The following is a 21,705-nucleotide window of genomic DNA, read 5'->3' on the forward strand; positions in this document are numbered from 1 at the left end:
AAAATCTCTACCCTGTGGATGGAGACATCTCCATACATCTACTAATCCTAATTCTTTGTTCAGTTCCATCAATTGTCTAGATCTGGGAGATACTCCTGCTGTACTCTTGGGAATCCTATCTATTTCCGGATCCTTAATACAATTAAAGTCTCCCCCTATAATTATGTGACGGGCATCAAAAGCCATCAATTTTGAAAAGGCTTCCGTTATAAATTTAAAGGGGTGTGCCGGGGGGCAGTACAAATTTAAAATCCCATATTCCTCTCCATTTATGAGGGCTTTAATCAAGATATATCGTCTAGATTCGTCTTTTATCTGCTTTAGGATTTTGAAAGGGAAATTCTTCCGAACAAGAATAACAACTCCCCTGCTTTTTGAGCTAAAAGAAGAAAAAAAGGCCTGATCAAATCCCCCCTGTCGTAATTTCAAGTGTTCTTTATCCGACTGGTGTGTCTTCTGTAGGAGAGCTATATCAACTCTTTCCTTCTTAAGATTTGATATTATTTTCTTCCTTTTAACTGGCGAATTACTCCCCTTGACATTCCAGGTGCACCACTTAACCAACTGATCAACCATAATCCTCTGGGCCAATCCGAGACCCATCGGGAGGGGGAACCCTATCCAGAACATCCAGAGCGTACAACATATAAAATTTACAAAAATAAAACCTCTTTAATACACCCACAACAATACAATAAAAAACTATTTCTAAATAAAAAAAATATAAAACGTATCTAAGTGGAGATTTTCCCCCTTGTTCCCAGGGAGTGTCACTTCCTCTCCAAACGTCCATCATATCCTCTCCCAACCAATGCCCCACCCTTGACCCAGGCACTGCTCAATAAAATGAGGAGAATTCAAATATAATACAAAGCTAGAGTTAACAATGAGCACCCTACCCCCACCCATACCAACACCTGGATATATTTGGTAATATTAATACCATATATAAACATATAACTATAAAATTACCACGTCAACAAATAATAATTAAAGATAATAATACAAAATAACAAGGTAAAACAACCCCGCTCCTAAAGACAGAGGTAAAATTGAATAAGGTAACCACCTCCCCCCACCAACATTAACCAACCCCCCCAGCTTTTATATATATATATACACACATGAAAACAACTCCAAGGGGGGGGGGGGGAGAAAATCAAATCCCTCTCCCCCCCCCCATGATAATATTAAACAGTAAGGTAAGAGAAAAAAAAAGTGGGGGGATATAAACCAAAGCAGGGGGGGGAAAGGCAGACCAACATCCATTATGTCTTACAGTTTATCTAAGAGAGTCCAAGAATTCCTTAGCCTTTTCTGGTGATCCAAAGTTATATACGGATCCTTCATGGTTAAAGTGTAACGTCGCTGGATAGCGTAAGGAGTACTGAATATTTAAGTCCCTTAAACGCTTCTTCTCCTCGTCGAATGCCTTCCTCTTTCGAACCAGAGCCGGGGAAAAGTCCTGAAATAGCATGATCTTGGATCCTTTGTAGATCATGGCTTGGGGGTCTTTTCCGAGATTTCTAGAGGCTTCTAGGAGTATCTTCCTCTCCTTGTAGCTCTGCCGCCGGAACAGGACCGGGCGTGGGCGCTGGTTCGAGCCGGGCCCGCGTATTGCGACCCGGTAGGCCCATTCTACCCTTACCCGGCCTGATCCAACTTGCAGATTTAAAAGCTGTGGCAGCCACTGCTCCAGGAATGCTGTAAGCTGGCCTTCCTCTTCCCGTTCGGGAAGGCCCAGCAAACGAATATTTTTTCGATGACCTCGATTATCGAGGTCGTCAATATGATTTTCCAAGGTCCGGACTCGGCGTTCAATTTCTTGAATCTCTCGGTCGTGCTTCTTCAGCGCGGCCGAGAGAGAGTCCCAACGATTTCTGGGTTCTGCAATAAAGGCATCGATCTTCGAGTCAAGCTTGGAAATCATTTCTGCAAGGCTTGTTACTGTTGGTAAGTCCCCCGGGGCGGCTGTGGACGCCTCTGCTGCAGCAGGAGAGGGTGGGGGAGGGGTTCCTGCTTGCTGAGAGCTGTGGGCTCCCTTCCCTTTCGTCATTTTAACTTAGGATTAAATTGTTTAAATGTAATATTGCACAACCAATTAAATTACACAACTATTATAAATGATTTGGTGAGCGTGGTAGGGGGTGGGTGACCCACTGTACCCAAGTCTTGGGAGGAGCACTATAGACTCAGTCTTGCTGGGTCGCCGCCATCTTGGATCCCCCATCTTGGAACTTTAACAGTAATGTAAAACATAAGAACTGTGCAGCACAGATACAGGCCCTTCAGCCCATGATATTGTGCTAAATGTGATGCCAAATGAAACTAATTCCTTCTGCCTGTCCACGGTACATATCCCCCTATCTAAAAGTCCCTGAAACCACTCCACCCAACCCCCCCATCATTATCTGCCTCCACCTCTGGCAGCACCTTCCCATCTCCGACCACCCTGTTTAAAAGAACTTGCCCCTCACGTTCCCTCTCTTAGCTTAAATGCATGCCCTCTAGTATGAGACATAATGTTAGTCATTTTAATGTGCTTCTACTATTGCATTTTTAAGTGCAGTTATTTACTTGAAAATTCTCCCATTTTTCTTCAAATCTGCCAGTGGCACCCTCTGATCCAAAGACAAATAAACTACAAGGGCAAACCAGCGAGGAATGTAAAAACTGACAATGTGTTCCTTTAAACATATAAAAAAGGAGAGGTCCAAATGAACATTGGCCCCTCAGAACATGAATCTGGGGAGACAGTTTTAATAACAAGAAAATGGCAGATGAGCTAACAGATGTGTTGTATCAATCCTTAAGGTGGAAAATATTCCGAACATCCAATTAGTGTTAATGAATATAAGGGAGGAATTAGGTGCCATCGCCATCACTAAAGAATGTTGTCTGGATTAGAGCAGTTTCAGTGGACGCTTTCAGTACAAAGCAGCCACTTGATTGCCATCCTACTCAAACCTTCAATATTGATTCCAAACACCACTGATACTATTGCAATAGTGTGTACTTTCTACAAGATGCACTGCAACAATTCACCAAGCCTCCTCTGAAGACACTTTGCAAAACACCAGTCGTTTTACACCTAGAAAGACAGAAATAGTAATGAAGAAAGTGATGGTATGCTTGTCCTTATTGGTCAGAGCATTGAGTGTAGGAGTTGGGATGTTATGTTGCGACTATACAGGACATTGGTGAGGCCCCTTTTGGAATATTGTGTTCAATTCTGGTCTCCTTGTAATAGGAAAGATGTTATGAAACTTGAATGGGTTGAGATAAGATTTGCAAGAACATTGTCTGGGTTGGAGGAATTGAGCAATAGGGAGAAGCTTATAAACCTTGTAGAGGTTTATAAAATCATGAGGGGCATAGCGAGGGTGAATAATCAAGGTTTTATCCTCCGGATAGAGGAGTCCAAAGCTAAGGGACGTAAGTTTAAGATGAGAAGGGAAAGATTGAAAGGTACCCAAGAGCCAACTTTTTCACACAGAGGGTGATGTGTGTGTGGAATGAGCTACCAGAGGAAGTGGTGATAATTGGTACAATAACAACATTAAGGCGGCATCTGGATGAGTACGTAAATAGGAAGGGCTTGGAGGGATGTGGGCCGAATGGTGTCAAATGGTCCTAGATGAATTTAGGATATCTGGTCAGCATAGACGAGTTGGACCGAAGAGTTTGTTTCTGCTTCTATGCTGGTAACTCTGACTCCAGATAGTATTAGAGAAACTAATGGAGTTAACAGTATTATGATTCCTGGCCCTGATTGGTTTACATCGCATTGCCAGTGGAGGTGATGGAAGCAGGCATGTTAGCAATGTTTAAGGCATATCTTGATAAACACATGAACAGGAGGTAAACAGAGGGATAGAAACCTCATTTGGGGAAAAAAGTAGTGGGTCTAAATAAGGATTAGGAACCGACACAGGCTTGGTGGGCCAAATGGTTGTCTATGCTGTACTCTTCTTTGTTCTACATAGTAAAAGAGGTAGCTGCAGAAATAGTGGATGCATCGATTGTGTTTTTCCAAAAATCATTGGTTCTGGAGAATTACAAGAGGATTGGAAAGCTGCTAATGTGACATCCCTATTCAAAAAGGGAGGGAGGCAAAAAGCAGGTAACGATAGGTTAATTAGCCTAACAACTATTGTTGGAGAGGTATTGGAATCTACTATTAAGAAAATCATAATCTCATCAAGCAGTGTCAGCATGGTTTCGTTGAAGGGAAATCGTGTCTGAATAATTTATTAGAGTTCTTCGAGGAAGTGTGAACCAGAGTGGATAGAGGGGAACAGTAAACGTTATAATTGGGCTTCCACAAGGCGTTTACCACAATCCCTCACAAAAGGTTAAGTCATAAGATAACACCTTATAGTGTTGGACATAGTAAATTGGCATACATAGAGAATTGGCTCATGGGCAGGAAACAGTGAATGGGGATGAGGAGTTATTTTACAGATTGGTGACCCACAAGCAGTAAGGTTCCACTAGGATCAGTGCTGGGACTACACATGTTCACAATATATATTACTGACTTGAGAAAAGAAAGCAAATGTACTATAACCAAATTTGTAGATTTCACAAAAGTAAGCGGAAAGAGATGGTTGTGAGAGGGGTGCAAACAGTTCAGTGAGACTTTGACAAAGGGTCAGTTAGACTCGAAACGTCAGCTCTTTTCTCTCCTTACAGATGCTGCCAGACCTGCTGAGATTTTCCAGCATTTTCTCTTTTGGTTTCAGATTCCAGCATCTGCAGTAATTTGCTTTTATCCAGTTTAAGTGGGGAAAAAAAGTTGGGAAATGGAATATAATGTGAGAAAATGTGAAGTTCCTTATTTTGGAAAAGAGAACAAAAGAGCAGAATATTATTTAAATTGAGAGAAACTGCGGAAAGCTGCAACACAAAAGGACTTCGAGGAGGTAGGACTAGTGCACGAAACAAAGTTAGCTCAGCTGCAGCAGGTAATCAGGAAGCCTAGAGTAATGTTGGCCCTTAGTTCAAGGGTGTTGGAGTAAAAGAGTAGGGAAATCTTTCTTCAACTGTGAAAGGTGCTGGAGATGTCACGTCTGGAATGCTATGAGCAGTTTTGATCCCCTTATTCAAGGAAAGATGTAATTTTACTGGAGTCAGTTCAGAGAAGATTCACGAGGATGATTCCCAATATGGAGGGATTGTTTATCAACAAAGCGTAAACAAGTTGGGTCTCTACTTAAGTTTAGAAGAATAGGCTGATCTCTTTGGAGCATAGATGATTCTAAGAGGCTTAACAGAATAAATGCAGAGAGAATATTTCCCCTCATGGGAGAGTCTAGGACCAGAGGGCATAACCTGAGGGTTAAGGAGCCTAATTAAAGATTGAGATGAAGAGGAATTATTCCCCTACAGGGTTGGAGCTCTTTGCCACAGAGAGCTGTAGGGACAGAGTCTTTGTAAATATTTAAGGCTGAGGTAGATTGTTAATCAGTATGGGAACCAAGGATTGTGAGGAAAAGGGACACAAGGAATGTTAGATCAGCCATGATCCTGTTGCATGGTAGAGTAGATTCGAAGAGCCAAATAGGCTACTCCTATTCCTATTTCTTACAGTGTTATGGTCTTGCAAACCACCAAAACATCCCATTTACACTTTGTTTTGGCATCAACATGCTGTCACCTCACCTTGAAGCTCATCTGTTTTAGAACTCCATGTTTGAATCTCTTCCGTGATATTACTACCCCAGCACAATGTTCAAATGAATTTCATAAAGGTCACAAATCCATTCGTTCTGACTGTAATAATCATAAATGATCACTCAATGTCCTCTTTGAGCTTCTTACAATATTTGGCATAATTGATGGTATGATCCCTTTTTTACGTTTCTCCATACAAGATTGCAATCATTTGGTTCCTTTCTCACCTACCCATACACACGGAGTGAATCAGTCTTTCTCCAGCTAATACCCATCATACCTCCTGAATGTATCAATTCTGTCACCAGGTCTACCTCACCATCACATTACTCAACCCATTTACTCTGGCTAGATTGTCAGATTCTATCCGATCTCTAGTACTGAATGAAAAGAAACTTGCTCCAACTGTGTTTAAGGTGAAAGCCATCGCCTCAGTCTGTCACAAGTGCCATTCCCATAGCACTGGTTTCTTCCCTGTCTTTGGCAGGGCTCAGCTGAACTAGATTGTTTGTAACACAGGTATCACATTTGATCTTGAGATGAGATCTGACCCATGTATCTGGGCAATCATTGAGACTCCCTATATCCACTCTAAAACATGACCTGTTTCCACCCTGACCTGTGCTCACCTTTGGACTTAACTGTTCCCTCATGGTTCTGGCTGGCCTTGCCTTTTCTACACTGCAAACTTTAGATCAGCCAAAAAATCTATTGCAATGTCATTCAAACAAATAGTTCCCCATAGGAATTAATTTGCCACTCAACTATGTACCCTTTGTCATTCACCTCATTTTTATCATTCTGTACACTTTCCATACTCTCCTTGATTCCCTGCAAGGGCTGGTTACAATAAGACAGGGCCCCAATATATACATATTTTTGCCCTCCCCTGCACTTCTTTGTTTCCTGGGATAAAAGGCATCAAAATGCTTTTTTTTTTTAAATGCAGACACATTAGAAAAGGAAAGAAGTTGCCTTTGTAACTTTCTTCCTCTGAAGTTTATTAGAAATTCATATATCACCAATGACATGCAATTAGTCCTCACCAATCTTTAGCTCATACAGCTAGAAATAATTAGTTTGTTTCAAAATACACCTTTGTAAGAAAAAGTATTCGGTAAGGTTAAATGAAGACAAATTGTCACTGATTTATTATTTTTTTCTCTCTCCCTTTCTGCTGGGCTTTCTCCTCCGCACTCCAGCTAATACACTTTCTAAAGTTAACAGAAAAAATCTTCAACAGGTACATAATCACTGGGCACTGTTGTTACACTCACATTCATATAGTCTTTCCGTCTCATAAAGTAACAGAAGTTTTATCTGACTGAAGTTCAGTTTTTTTTTCATCCAGCCTTTCTCCAGTAGCTGAAAAACATTTGATTGAGAAGTTGGAAAAATTATCTCATTGACAGCTCTGGTTGAGGCTGGGAAAATTGCACAGGGTCAAGCTGCAAAATGCTCATCTTCCGCCTTGGAACACTTCAACACCAGGGCATCAATGTGGATACTTTCTCCCCAACCCCACCCGAAACGTCGATTTTCCTGCTCCTCGGATGCTGCCTGAATTGCTGTGCTTTTCCAGCACCACTCTAATCCAGAATCTGGTTTCCAACATCTGCAGTCATTGTTTTTACCAAAATGCTCAGGTTCACAGGTGTAGGCAGAAATGTCAAGTCCAAGCACAGTAAAAGTTATAATTAAGGCCGTCTATTACAAATCACTGTTATAATAAACAATAAAATTGACGAAAATGTGTTTATGCTTTTACTTTGAACACAACTGCAGGTTCGATTGTGAGATATACTTCGTGAAATATGATAATAGATAATGTGCATTGAGATTATCTCTCAAACAATCTAAATTATTGGCATTCTTCCTCAAGGGTGCAAGACTAAACCATTCAGGTTTTAACAAAACTATTGCCAGTTGTTTCGGAGAAGATATTTTGTTCCTGGTAAAGTTGCTGAAGATCAGCTTGTGTGAAAAAAGAATTATATAAAACCTGAGTAGTAATTGTGCCATGAAGTGTAAATTTCAAACTCATATGTAATAAATTGAAGCTTAGAATAATATTGCTTTTTTTGATTATTTAATATAAATCCAATGATACAGATTTTTCTATTGTCTGTTTCCTTTCCTAGGATGCCATTTCTCAAAAGTCAGTTGACATTCTGAGTAAAGGTGATGACCAACAGTCTGTCACCAGTGCAGAGAGGAACCCTTCAGACTGGCGTCAGAGCCAGTTTAGTCTGGTATCCAATACCAGTGATGATGCTACTAAAGCTAAGACACCAACAAGTAAGTTTTTGACAACTAAAGTAAAAATATCACACTTTTCCAAATATTTCACAACATATTTCTTGTAGGATATTGAAATCAAAAAGCATCCAAACCTCTGTCGGCCTTTAGCAACATTTGCAGTAAGGATATAAAAGTAACTTTTCCTGGGCTAGTTTTCTGTTCATTTAACTTCACTTCCACCTTCTCCAAATTAGGAATCTATTTTACCAAAAGGAAATTCTTGAAAATATAATGGTCTAAAATGAGTTTGTTTATGTAATTCGAGTTTTTAATCTGTAAAAGATACATGCTCTTAGGAATGTGAGAAGTTCAGTTTCTGTTTTGTGCTAAGTTAGTGAATCTAGATTGACTTAATGTTTAGGCACAATGCATGTGACCTCATCAGTCCCATGCTGAATAACTACGATTTGACTATCCATGGATCTGTATTTGTATAGAATGTGTAGGAATTTGGCAAGGGCAAGATCAAACTTGTCTTATGTTACCATCCAGCTCTGAGTAATAGACTCAAGGATTGACAAAAAAAAATTAAGAGTTGAGAAAAAAAAAGGTTACAGTGACAAAATCTGAAAATCCCTTAAGTTAATAAAATGCAACAACAATATTTTCATCAGTCACTATGTTTTTTGTACTTGCCCGTGTGCAGCTGTAATTATTTGAAACAAAGAATCAAATACTTATAGAATTCATGTCTTAAGCCTTATGTTACTTTTATTTATTTCGATAAATTTTATGATTCACTGTTAAATTATTTATATTATTAGTATTTCTGAGTAGTTTATTGATTGTATTTTGAATTGCACAAGTTCGAAAATAAAGACGATGATCGATTTCTTTCTTTCTTTTATTTCTTTCAGAACTGTCAGAGCAGAAGTTGTTTGCTGCACTCCTCATTAAATGTGTTGTCCAACTCGAGTTAATTCAGACAATCGATAACATTGTGTTCTTTCCTGCAACCAGCAAAAAGGAGGATGCTGAAAACTTGGCTGCAGCTCAGGTATTGACCAGTTATGTGATTTTTGTTGAGTGTAAACCTTTTTTACTTTGTGGATTAAATAAGTGGCTTAAAGGTTCACAGCAGGTAACCTCCAAAAAAGCACATTCAACATTTGTTAGAAACTGTCTTCTTAATGTGTCCTAGTTTTAAAGCAACAGTGCAAGATAATATTTGACATTTTTGAAATAACAAAGTATTCACTTGTATTTCCGATTCTGTAGCAACGTTGTTAGTTTCGAAAAATATATACCTAAGACATATGGCACTGAGGTAAACACAATGACTGCAGATGCTGGAAACCAGATTCTGGATTAGTGGTGCTGGAAGAGCACAGCAGTTCAGGCAGCATCCAAGGAGCTTCGAAATCGACGTTTCGGGCAAAAGCCCTTCATCAGGAATAAAGGCAGTGAGCCTGAAGCGTGGAGAGATAAGCTAGAGGAGGGTGGGGAGAAAGTAGCATAGAGTACAATAGGTGAGTGGGGGAGAGGATGAAGATGATAGGTCAGGGAGGAGAGGGTGGAGTGGATAGGTGGAAAAGGAGATAGGCAGGTAGGACAAGTCCAGACAAGTCATGGGAACAGTGCTGGGCTGGAAGTTTGGAACTAGGGTGAGGTGGGGGGAAGGGGAAAGGAGGAAACAGAGACTGGCCATTCAGTCCACTTGTTGATTGATCTATGGATTAGTGACTGGTTATCAATGGCAGATACCTGTTTCATCTGTCAACAACTGTGTGATTGGTTCGTGGATAATTGAACAGCTGGGGCTAGGAAAAAGTTATATAGAGAGACAGAGAGAAAAAAGTTGTCCAATTCTTCCCCAGCTTGGGTGTGGTCTCTCTTCTCTCTCTCTGTCTCTCTCTCTCTGTGTTCTGAAGAGTTCAGTTCATCTTGTTAGCTGTGAATTTTAACTAACAACTCAGAGAATTTTTGAGTGAACCAGGTACATAGTGTGTCTCACCAACCAGTGGAAGCATCCAGAGAAAGGTGACTTGAGCAGCTTGCTGGCCAGCAGAAGAGTTATAAGGATCATCTCAACAACAGGACCTGTGAAGCAAAGACTTTCTTTGTCTCTCCAGTTTTCCCCTGTCTGTTATCTCTGTGTGTCTGTGTAAAGGAGAGTTTATAAAGGGATTAGAATTACAATTAATAATATTAAATGACAGTGGTTTATGACTGCTTACATGTAGCTAGTCTAATTACAAGGACTGATTCTTGTTCAGTGCAGAAATCTGGTCCGTTCTTGTTTTTAATCAATCTAGTCTAAAAGCAGGTAAATTGGGGAACTTGTGCACTTTATAAAAACTTTTAAGCTTTGTGATGGCTTTGGGAATAATGGAGCTCAAATTCCAGCATGCTACCCCATTAACATGTGACTGTGCAAAGGCAGGCATTTCATTAGCCATTGTGATTATTTTCTGAACTATTTTATAGCATTTAAATGAATAGTTATCCCTTAATGCATCTTGCTAACAAAAATCTGTTAATCTGTTTAAGATTCATAATTGATTTAGTATTAATAGCTATTTGCAGAAATGCCTTCCAACCTCTGTCCCTGATTGAAGAAGTGTTGCTAATTTTACCCCTGAGAGTTTTGGCTTTATGATTTTGCCTTGTGATCTCAGTCCTGAACTTCCCAAACAGCAATAGCAGTTTATCATAATTCTACCCATCTTGCCTCAATATCTTGAACATCTCAATTCAATCGACCTTAACCTTGTACATTCCAGGGAATGGAATCCCACATTTTGTAATTTCTCTGTGATTTAACCCCATTAGTCCAGATGTCATTCTATGTCATAGGTAAACCTATGCTGCATCTCTCCAAGGCCGGCATCCTGGGCATGTCCCAGCAAGACAATGTCCAATGCAGTGGTCTATCACATGCTGGCCATCCCAGCATGTACACTCTGCTCAAGCAGCGGAGACTGCGCTGGCTGGGTCATGTCCACTGCATGGAGAATGGCTGCATCCCAAAGGATGTCCTCTATGGAGAGCATGCAGCCGGGAAGAGACCCTCAGGTCCATCACCCCCATGCTACAAGGACGTCTGCATGAGAGATATGAAGGCGCTTGATATCGTGATGGAGTCCTGGGAAAGGTTTGCAGCTGACTGCACTAGATGGAGAAGCACCCTGAACAAACACCTCAAAACAGGGGAAAAGGAAGCTGATGAGTGCTGCAGCAGACAAGCGGGCACCAAGGAAGGAGTGCAGCGGCTCGAGCAGATCAATGACCACATACAGATGTGACCTCTGGGACCGGGACTGTCACTCCAGCATTGGTCTCTTCAGTCACAAGCAACGTTGCTTCAGGGAAGCAGAAATCCAGAACGAGGATGTGACCCATGGTCAGCCATGACCAAAAGGGCCTCACTCACCAAGGCCGGTATACCCAGAACCTCATGTGGTACACCAGGTGTCAATGGACCAGGGCTTAATATTACTGAAGTGTGATTTCAGTACCCCTTTCACTGTGCATCTCCAAAAATAAAGATTAGCATTCCATTAGTCTATTCATTTTCTGTGCCTCTTCATGATATTTCTCTTCAGAGTTCTATTTACCCAGCTTTTCTTTATTTAGAATTTTGCATTTCCTATTTTAAGTCCAAAATGAATAACATCACATTGTGCCATTTAGACGGTGTGGAGTGTGGTGCTGGAAAAGCACAGCAGATCAGGCAGCATCTGAGGGGCAGGAAAATCGGTGTTTCAGACAAAAACCCTTCATCAGGAAGAATACCAATAAAAACTTAAAAACATAAAAAATAAAATAAGTAAAAGCTTGAATATATAAAGCGTTCCTGATGAAGGGCTTTTGCCCTAAACGTCAATTCTCCTGCTCCTTGGATGCAGTCTGACCTGCTGTGCTTTTCCAGCACCACACTCTCGACTCTAATCTCCAGCATCTGCAGTCCTCACTTTCGCCATTTAGATTGGCTTGTCTGTTATTCCAATTCTGTTGCTTTCTGAACAACAAATTACTTGACTGCTTCTTCCCATGGTAGTAATGATGATCAGAATTTAAACTTTTGAGAAATTTGAGAGCAACTAGTTTTACCAGACTACTAGTATCTATCTTGGATATGCAGGGTATCAAACGAATACAAAGTTCAGTGCTTGCTTGTTAAACACTGCAAAACAATGAACATGGTTCAAGTATGCACATCGAGAATCCTTGTTCCAGTCACTTAGCCCATGAGAACAGTAGGGTTTCCACTCAACCAGTTATAAACAAAGTATACTTGGGAAATCTTGAGGATTTGAAGAATGCTTTGTATGTTCAGGTTTTTACTTATTTATTTTTGTTTTTAAGCTTTAATTGGTGTTCTTCCTGCAGCCATACATCCAACCGATGTATAACAAAGGTAGCGACAATGCCCACATTGTTATTAATTAGTCGATTGTACTGTAACATTGATACGCAGCTAGAATTTGTAACTTGGCAAGAACTATTGGCTGTTTGGATTTTGTAATCTACTTTCATTCTGCCGGTCAGGTTTTGTACGTTATAATTCCATGTGGCAATAATTTATTTAAATTGAGATTATGGGGAACAGCAGCATTGATCCAGAAATTTGGCATGAACTCACTGAGTATGAGTACACGTCTTATGAAATAGCTTTATTACATTTTTGCCGTATACCCACCACATCTCACCCCCCCCACCAAAATAATGGTCTTAGTTTCCAGCTTAATGGTGTGACTCAGTGATGTAAAATAGAACAATGAAGACATCAGTCATTGGTATGTCAGTTTGTGTTGCTGTTCGGGCTTGCAATGTACTGTATTAACATGTAAGGTCAGAACTGGTAACTTGAATACGCAAATTCATTGCTTTCCTTTACCATTTGCAGAGAGATGCAGTCAATACTGATGTGCATGTTGAAAAACAAGACCAGGGAATGTATCGCTACCTAACTTCAAAGCAGCTTTTCAAGTTGCTGGACTGCCTACTCGAGTCTCATCGATTTGCCAAGTCCTTCAATTCTAACAATGAACAGAGGACTGCACTGTGGAAAGCAGGTATATGTCTAATAATTATCATGAGGTTAGCTGTACAGGATTATCATCACAGGAACCGTAGAGAAATTAATCCACACAATGCTGTGTAATTCCATGTTGGATGCAATTGTTAAGGCCAACTGTTTGAAAACAAGGGAGGCATCTCTGGCACAGTATATCCCAGTCTGGCACAGTGATGAATCCTTGAGTTTATTTAGCAATTCTTTGTGAAATTAGTTTCAATCAAATTCAATTTTAATTTTAGTAAAAACATAACTTAAGGAATAGAAGCCAGTGTAAATCTTTACTGCAGAGAGCTCTGGAGGCTGGGTTGTCAAGATAGAGGATTTTTAATCAGTCAGAGTGTCCAGGATTATGGGGATAAGGCAGGAAAGTGGCGGTCTTACACCTTATGCCAGCTTCTAATCGTTATTTATGTGCTGCTTTGTGACATTTTTAATATCCATACAGACAATATCCACCATATTCCCCTCAATCATCTTTTCTGCTAAATAATCAAAAATTGAAATGCATTAATTAAACAGTATATTCATATCCCTTATCTGAGGAATACTTTATGCTAGATGTGAATATATCATCTCTCATGGTGATCCAGGCAATAACCTTGGGAATGATCATGTTCTCATATCCCACATTAGAAATGTTAAACACACCGCATGTTAATATCTGTGAGACCAGTGTTACCAGCAATACACCAACTAAATAATCTCTTAAATGCTGTGATAATCTTTCAAACAATGGTAGATATCCAATCATGACAGAGCAAAGAGAAGCTTTATTGTCTGATGGTTTGCTACTGGTTTGAAGTCCATAATAGAGATTTAACCACGTTGCATACAATTTTCTGCTCAATAAATTAGGTGATCAGAACACTGTGTGTTAGGTATGTCCAGGTATCTTATACCTTTTTCTTGCAATGTCCTTGCTTATTACACACAGTTAATAAATGAGCTATAAAATCTTCAAATTAGCTGAGTTAATTTTTTTTTAAACTTTGCTTCTGTGGTTTCCAATGTTATACATCTAAACTATGCTCCCAAAATTTGATATGTCTTACCAACTGAATTTCAGACTCCCATGCCCATTCAGACTGGGCATGACTCAAACTCTGCTTGATTAGGAATCATAGGACTTATTTTTCTTTAAGTCGTTCACCCCAGTTTTCAGTGGGAGTGGAGTAAACTGTGGGCATTGATTCATGAACAGATGTGCTCTAGCATTTGTTTTTTCCTTATTACATTATTTCTGCCAAAATGTATGGAGTTTAAAGTATAATTTATTTAATCACACCATTGGTTCTACATATAATTTTGTTCGAAATCATTTTGTGGAAGTAATTGATTTATTTTAGAATAGTCAACTTTTCCAGTTTGTAATTGTGATTCCCTTCACCAAAATGTTGCAAGTAGAAGTAAACAGCCAGATCTTTGTATTAGAAACATTAACCACAATGGGACACGTATGAAACGTATGCTATTTGAGAGAATACTGTGATTGGAAAATATCAATCATCTTTGCAGAACTGAATTGTTTTTATTGACAATTTCAGAAGGTTTGTTAAAACAAGTGTTTCTTTTCCTTCTACTAATCCAGGGTTCAAAGGTAAATCAAAGCCTAATCTTTTGAAGCAAGAAACCAGTAGTGTTGCTTGCGGCCTGCGTATTTTATTCCGAATGTACACAGATAAAAACCGTCGTGATGCTTGGGTGGAAGTTCAGCAGCGATTACTAAAGTAAGTAGCCATTCCTGTGACTGTAATTGGATAGCACAGCTGTCAACTTTGAGGGTTATTGTTCTAACAATATTACGCTGAGAGCTAAAGGTGTGATGGGAAATGCATCAAGCTGAACAGTTTGGGTTCTGACATTATTAAGATAATGCATTTGTAATTTTCAGGCTTTCAATATTTCTTTGAGGGTTTGATTTGAGGGTTTGATTTGAGGGGCGATTAATGTAGACTGAATTTTCAGGCAGATTGCAACCAGAAGTTGATTAGGTACAAAAGAAGGAAGATAGTTTTTAGTGTAGTTCTTCACTAATTCTCCTTCAGATATTGATCACTTTATATACATTTTCAGAACATTCCATTCTTTCAAAATTCTACATTTCTTTAACATTAACCTTGAATTTTGCACAAAAATTGTCATCCCAAAGCAAACTTCTAACTATCATAGTGGGGGTGCAACTCAGTCGTGACCACACAGGCTCATTGCATGTTGTGTTTTCTGTGTGATTGTTTATCTTATCCAGGTGTTATGGACCAGACCACACCCCTTAAAATACTTGAGGTAACCTAGAGCCTAAGTACTACTAATTTTCAAGGCAAACGTAAAGTGTCGTGTCCCAGACACAATCCGACCAGTCAAACCACTCGACATTAAGCAAAAGACAATTTATTTAAACACTGTTGTTAAAATACAACCAAAGAAAGAGGAATTTAGAATAACTTTACTGGAAAACTTAAGAGAATAATAGATACAGTACTTACTATTAATTAACTGCTCCAATATAGTAACATCCCATAAACACAGCCTTTGGCAAAAAGGCAAATTCAGAAAACCGATTTTGTCTCGGGTACAATCCAGCAGCCTAGGAAGAGAAGCTCCAGCTTTTGGGTGTAGCTGGGAGAGGGAGAAATACCTTCCACTTCTTCAAGGCCACCGCAGCAACTGCTTAAAGCTAAACCTAAAAACAAAAGAAAAACTAAAAATCCTGGTTTGTGAGAGTGGGCCATACCCATCCAGGCTGCTGTTTACTGCAATGGTTTTGGTAGTTAACTCAGCACCTCTGCCTTATAACCTCTCTTCAAAAAACAACCACAGTATCGTCACATATGTATTTGTCACTTTCAGACTCCGATGTTCCAATTATCTATCTGTTGACTGGTTCCTCATCCTCCATGCTTTGTCATCTTCAGTTCTAAAGGTCTTCTGCCAGTATCCTATCTCTCTCCAAATCAAATTCACTCGTCATTGACCTTGTAGATCTACATTGGCCACTGGTTTTCTTCAATGTAAAATTCTCACTTCACTCCTCTGTATTCCAATAACATCATCCAATTTAACAGCTGGTGGCAGGGAAATAAGTGCACACATACCTTAGCAGATTCCAATAGCTTTGTGTAACCATAATAATATTGACTATGTCGTAACATTCTCACCCAACCTTGCATTGCAGCCCTGTTTTCATTGCACCAATGCATTGACAATAGAGGATATTTGCTAGTATCAGCTATCCAACCTGTCCAATCTAGTTTTAATATGTTTGATTTTCCATGGTCCAGACTATGGACCAATTTTTTAAATCAACGCTGGTTAATTATTCTATTTATTTTTTCCTTCAGATCGATAATAAGCTGGGAACATTCCCAAGTCCTAGCAATAAAATCACATTGGAAATTTAAAACTAAGGATTTACTTAAGGATCTTTGGCCAATTTGGGATCTCAATGTCCCTGTCAGTATGTAGGGAACTAATTTTAACAGTTTCTCTCACATTACACTCAGGAAGCATTTTCTAAATCCAAGTAAGTGATATTCAGCTGGTTTGGCGTAGTGTGAGAAATCACCAAATGTGTCAGACACAACTGCTATTTTCTGAAACAATGGTCAAGCGTACCCCAAGAATGCCAGGTGACTGTTTAATTATGGTTAGTGATACTTCTCATCTGTTTTCCTGTTCATAAGATCAGCAAGCTATTGTCACCGGGTTATAATTTAAGCTTTTCAAAAATCAGGGAATCCAATCATCCAGCATTTTTTTGAGTATTCCATGAAATATTAAAGTGCTTACTGTCATCAAGAACTCCAACTATTGCCTTCTGTGCCCCAGGGTAAATTCAATATGTCCTTTGTGTTTTTACCCCAACTTTTGAATCCCTTTAATTTAGTCTGAACCATTTCTGCTGAAATATTTTACCAAGCCTGTTTTATCCATTGTACAAGTGAGCAGATTCATTTCTCGCGTAGTCCGAATCAAAATCTGAGATTAGTTGGACTGTTAGCCTTCAGTATTGAGAGGTATGGGCAAAAATGGATCTGTAGAGTTTGAGTACAGCTTAGCCATGGTCTTTAATGAATGATCTTTCAGACTCAAGGAGCCAAGTTTCTTCCTGTTTTTAATTTGCTTTAACTAAAGCAGAAAATACTTTCCAGTAATTTAGCTAGAATCAACCATCCTAGTTTCTAAAATTGTTTTTGTTGATTATTTTTACTTTTAATTACTTTTAATTGATGCAAACAGTTTTTTATAGTTCTGTACTTGTAAAGAACTGTTAATCTTTTCACAAAGCATAAAGCAATACAAGTTTCCCATGTCTTCACACAGCCACAGTGAGGGCTGTCTTTCATCATTCAGTGGAAAGTGTCCCCGTATTCTCAGGTCTGCAGTGGTTCAAGAAGAAAGCTCATCATTACTTTCAAAAGGCAAGACCCACATCCCATGTCGGGATATAAAAAGAAGGCACACGTACCCCCTCCTCCTCATCACAGGCATGTGTGAGGCTTCAGAGCCAATAAGGATCTTACTGGAAATTGCTCCATTTTCTTTGTCATACACAAAAACAGAAATTACTGGAAAACCTCAGCAGGTCTGGCAACATCTGTGCAGAGAAATCAGAGTTAACATTTTGGGTTCAATGACCCCTCCTCAGAACTTCATTTTCTTTGTATTCTGCAATGATTCTTGTTCCCTTCCCTATTTTAACCACTGCTAGTTGAATATTAATTTTTCATAAACAACTTTCTGAAATTATTGCAGTTTTTGTCTTTCAAACTGCTCCAACCCCACAATCAACATAGAGTCATAGAGATGTACAGCATGGAAACAGACCCTTCGGTCCAACCTGCCAATGCTGACCAAATATCCCAACCCAATCTAGTCCCAGGAGTGGACAGCGAAGAGGGTTACCTCAGATTACAGCAGGATCTGGACCAGATGGGCCAATGGGCTGAGAAGTAGCAGATGGAATTTAATTCAGATAAATGCGAGGTGCTGCATTTTGGGAAAGCAAATCTTAGCAGGACTTATACACTTAATGGTAAGGTCCTAGGGAGTGTTGCTGAACAAAGAGACCTTGGAGTGCAGGTTCATAGCTCCTTGAAAGTGGAGTTGCAGATAGATAGGAGAATGAAGAAGGCATTTGGTATGCTTTCCTTTATTGGTCAGAGTATTGAGTACAGGAGTTGGGAGGTCATGTTGTGGCTGTACAGGATCTTAGAAAGATGGTCTAAGTCAGTCAGGTATTGCTGCATCTCCACATCATCTATGAATTGTAGCTTGTTCATATAAAATATTTTTAAAGATAATATCCCCTTTAGTTTTAATTTTCACATGCAGATATTAACTCTGTTAATCAATGGAATATCAGATGCCTAAATATCAGCTGCTTACCATAGATACTGTTTGGCATGAGGAAACTTTGGAGACAGGAGGAGGAGGGGACGGCTCGATGGCTCCGTGGTTAGCACTGCTGCCTCACAGCACCAGGGTCCCAGGTTCGGTTCCAGCCTCAGGTGACTGCCTGTGTGGAGTTTGCACATTCTCCCCATGTCTGCATGGGTTTCCTCCGGGTGCTCCAGTTTCCTCCTACAGTCCAAACATGTGCAGGTCAGGTGAATTGGCCATGCTAAATTGCCCATAGTGTTAGATGCATTAGTCAGAGGTAAATGGGTTTGACTGGGTTAGTTCTCGGAGCGTTGGTTTGGACTTGTTGGGCCGAAGGGCCTGTTTCCACGCTGTAGGGAATCTAATCTAATCTAAAACCTTTAATTTTAAAATGGTATATAATTTTACCTGGTTAAATGAGTTAAAGAGCTAAGAAGAGTATTGGATTTATAATTAGGTTGCTTAGTTTTTTTGAAAATTACAGAATACTGATTTGATGTAACTGATACCTGCAATTTTCTTTTGATAGTGTTTGCAGTGAAGCTCTCAGCTACTTCCTGACACTGACCTCAGAAAGTCACCGGGAGGCCTGGACCAATCTACTGCTACTTTTTTTAACTAAAGTCCTCAAAATAAATGATGAAAGGGTAGGATTGAGAATTAAAATTGCCTGTTTGTGCAAGCGCTAGCGTGAGTTATTTGTTTATGTTGAGTCTTTTTAGTGGATGATCACAAGGCAGAGATTGTTAAATACAAATTAAGCATTTTTCTCAATATATGTTTATACTGTCTTATGATTTTCTTATTTACTCTGACAAATTGAAGCTGTTTTATGCAATTTTTTCCTTTTTAAATAATTTTAAAAGGACTAAATTATATCGAGCAGAGTTGTAGTTAGCAGTGAAGTGCATTTGACTGGGGACTTATACATTTGAAAATTCATCCTATTGTTATGCAGTTTTGAAGTTTTAAAGCAGTTTACAGTATTTCTCCACTGAGTTTCCTAATGAGAGCTTGCAGTAACGTATGTCTAGGTAAAAGAGCTGAGTAACAAATACTTGATACCTTTTTTCCTAGAATTACTTCAGTCTTGTAAGTTCAGATTGACAGGAAACCTAAGTGCTAAATGCATACTCACTGAACTCGAATCATTTTGATAAAGCCAGTTTATTAAATGCCTGGATAACAGAATCTGAAATGCCCACTGAACAGAAAATCTACAAAATTTAAATGCATTTAAACCAATGTTGTCTATACAGAAAGGGATGGTCAGAAGATCTGACGTGTGTTGGAAAGTAGCGTGAGGTATAATTACATCAGACTTTGTTCCAAAGGGAGAAGCTGTAATTAAAATAAAAATAATGGTAGAGATTCAGCCATGGTGAAGCACTAAGGACATGGATTATATCAGTTTAAAATATGGATAGTAATATCATGCAATTCTTTGTTTCGTTATTTTAATTATCCTTTTGTCTTTTTCTTTCCAGTTCAAGGCCCATGCATCAAAGTACTACCCTCTTTTGTGTGAAATTATGCAATTTAATCTGATTCCAGAATTGAGAGCTGTTCTACGCAAATTTTATCTCCGCATTGGTGTGGTCTTTAAAATATCTCATCCTTCAGACCAAGAGCATGGACCCATCAAGCTGCAATGATGATCAAGGTCTTGGCTAAGGCATTCTGTTATAAATCGGAAAAGGACTAGCCTGCGGTTGGTTACGTTGACTCACTCACTCCTGCCTCGATCCTTTCTTGATCTTTTTGTAAAGGATGGTGCTTTAACTCTGTTGGTTTGTAACCTGCCCAGAAGATGCAGATGGGTGAGCTGTAATATTAGTTTAAAATGCTCTATTTCATTGAATTAATTATCCGAATGATTCAAGGTAATGATTGAGTGCTGACCCGTGCTGAGCATGGAATCAGCATTTTGTGGTACAGTCACACTTTGAAATGCAATTTAGTGTGGAGAAGGCTGTGACTCGAACACAAACATGGACAGGATGCAGTGCATATTGTAAAGTAGAGAAAATATTTAAATGCATACTGTAGTTTAAACTTCTGGGCAGAAGAATTTGGCACTATGAGTAATATATATGTTATAAGGGAAATCTAATCGTGTAGCATCTTACAGGCAGGTTGGAAGATATAATTAAATTACAATTGTTACAGATACTAGCAAAGATCAGTTGAACATTGTTCAGTAACTATTTTTTGTTTGCACAGCTCATGACCATTAAAATTACAATGACCATCCTTCTGTGAATCTGTTGTACAGAAATATAAATCTGTAAAGTATGATATTAACACTATGTAGTTCTTCCAGAATGGGTTTCTTTGATTTCAGTATTTTATGTTGATTTTCTGCTGTTACAGCTATTTTATTGTTCATTGTGTGCACTGGGTTGTTTTGCTTTTGACTTTGTGATTTATTTTAAATTTTCTTTAATGTTGCTCATGCAGTTGTAATGGAAACTCCGATGTATGCACAGTTATTAGAGGAAAGAGGCACTAAGATTGTTGTGTTAATGTAATTAGCAGACTGGTTACCCTGTCAATAAAGGTGAGTTTTCCCCTAACTGTATATTACAGACTAGGGCCTGTTATTAAAAAAAAAAGGATTGATCTTATCAACTGGAATTTGAATCACTGCAGGTTGATCTGAGGTGCATTTGCACTGACATAAAACTGTCTCCATGTTTGACATAGGTTATACTGTCTGTGTATAAAATTTGATGTTAAATTAAATATATTGAATAATGAATCAGTTTAGGGTTGGGATGATGAAATATACTGAAATCTAATTATTAAGAAGCTGTGAAATGGGCTTTAATTAAAAAAAATGGCTACACAGAGTTCCAAGCATTCCTAGTCACTGTGGATGTAGAAAATAAATATTTGGAGAAGGTTAAAATGTATATGGTACAGACATGTAAAGTTTTCTATGTAAAAATATGTACAACTTTCTGTACAATATTGGTTATCATCTGGCGTATTCTAATCAGGTCATGGCTCAATAAAGTTTTTGAACTCTCTTTTACCAGTGCAGTGGTTCAATGAAAAGTGCAGGAGGGTTTCCCAGGAGCAACACTAGGCGAAGTTAAAAATGGATGTCAACCTGATTAGACTGCAATACCAAACCACCTGAAATCTCCCTCCATTGCAACCCCAACCTCACTATCAAACCAGCAGACAAGGGAGGCGCGGTAGTAGTTTGGCGCACCGACCTTTACACCGCTGAGGCCAAACGCCAGCTCGCAGATACCTCCTCCTACTGCCCCCTTGACCATGACCCCACCCCCCACCACCAAACCATCATCTCCCAGACC

The 21,705-nt window shown here is 39.2% G+C and overlaps 1 protein-coding gene across 3 annotated transcripts in view; it reads left to right on the forward strand.

The window, feature by feature from the left end:
- Positions 1–21,411, forward strand: part of arfgef1 (ADP-ribosylation factor guanine nucleotide-exchange factor 1 (brefeldin A-inhibited)) — a 203,045-nt gene extending 181,634 nt beyond the window's left edge. For all 3 annotated transcript variants that reach the window (XM_043689239.1, XM_043689241.1, XM_043689242.1), the window contains 6 exons: positions 7,818–7,974; positions 8,835–8,974; positions 12,827–12,995; positions 14,589–14,727; positions 18,909–19,026; positions 19,867–21,411. In XM_043689239.1, coding sequence (XP_043545174.1) covers positions 7,818–7,974; positions 8,835–8,974; positions 12,827–12,995; positions 14,589–14,727; positions 18,909–19,026; positions 19,867–20,034 — 891 coding nt within the window. In that variant the 3' untranslated portion in view covers positions 20,035–21,411. The remainder of the gene's footprint in view (positions 1–7,817; positions 7,975–8,834; positions 8,975–12,826; positions 12,996–14,588; positions 14,728–18,908; positions 19,027–19,866) is intronic.
- Positions 21,412–21,705: the final 294 nt, after the last annotated feature.

The sequence above is a fragment of the Chiloscyllium plagiosum genome, chromosome 4 (assembly GCF_004010195.1).
Source record: "Chiloscyllium plagiosum isolate BGI_BamShark_2017 chromosome 4, ASM401019v2, whole genome shotgun sequence".
NCBI classification, from domain to species: Eukaryota; Metazoa; Chordata; class Chondrichthyes; order Orectolobiformes; family Hemiscylliidae; genus Chiloscyllium; species Chiloscyllium plagiosum.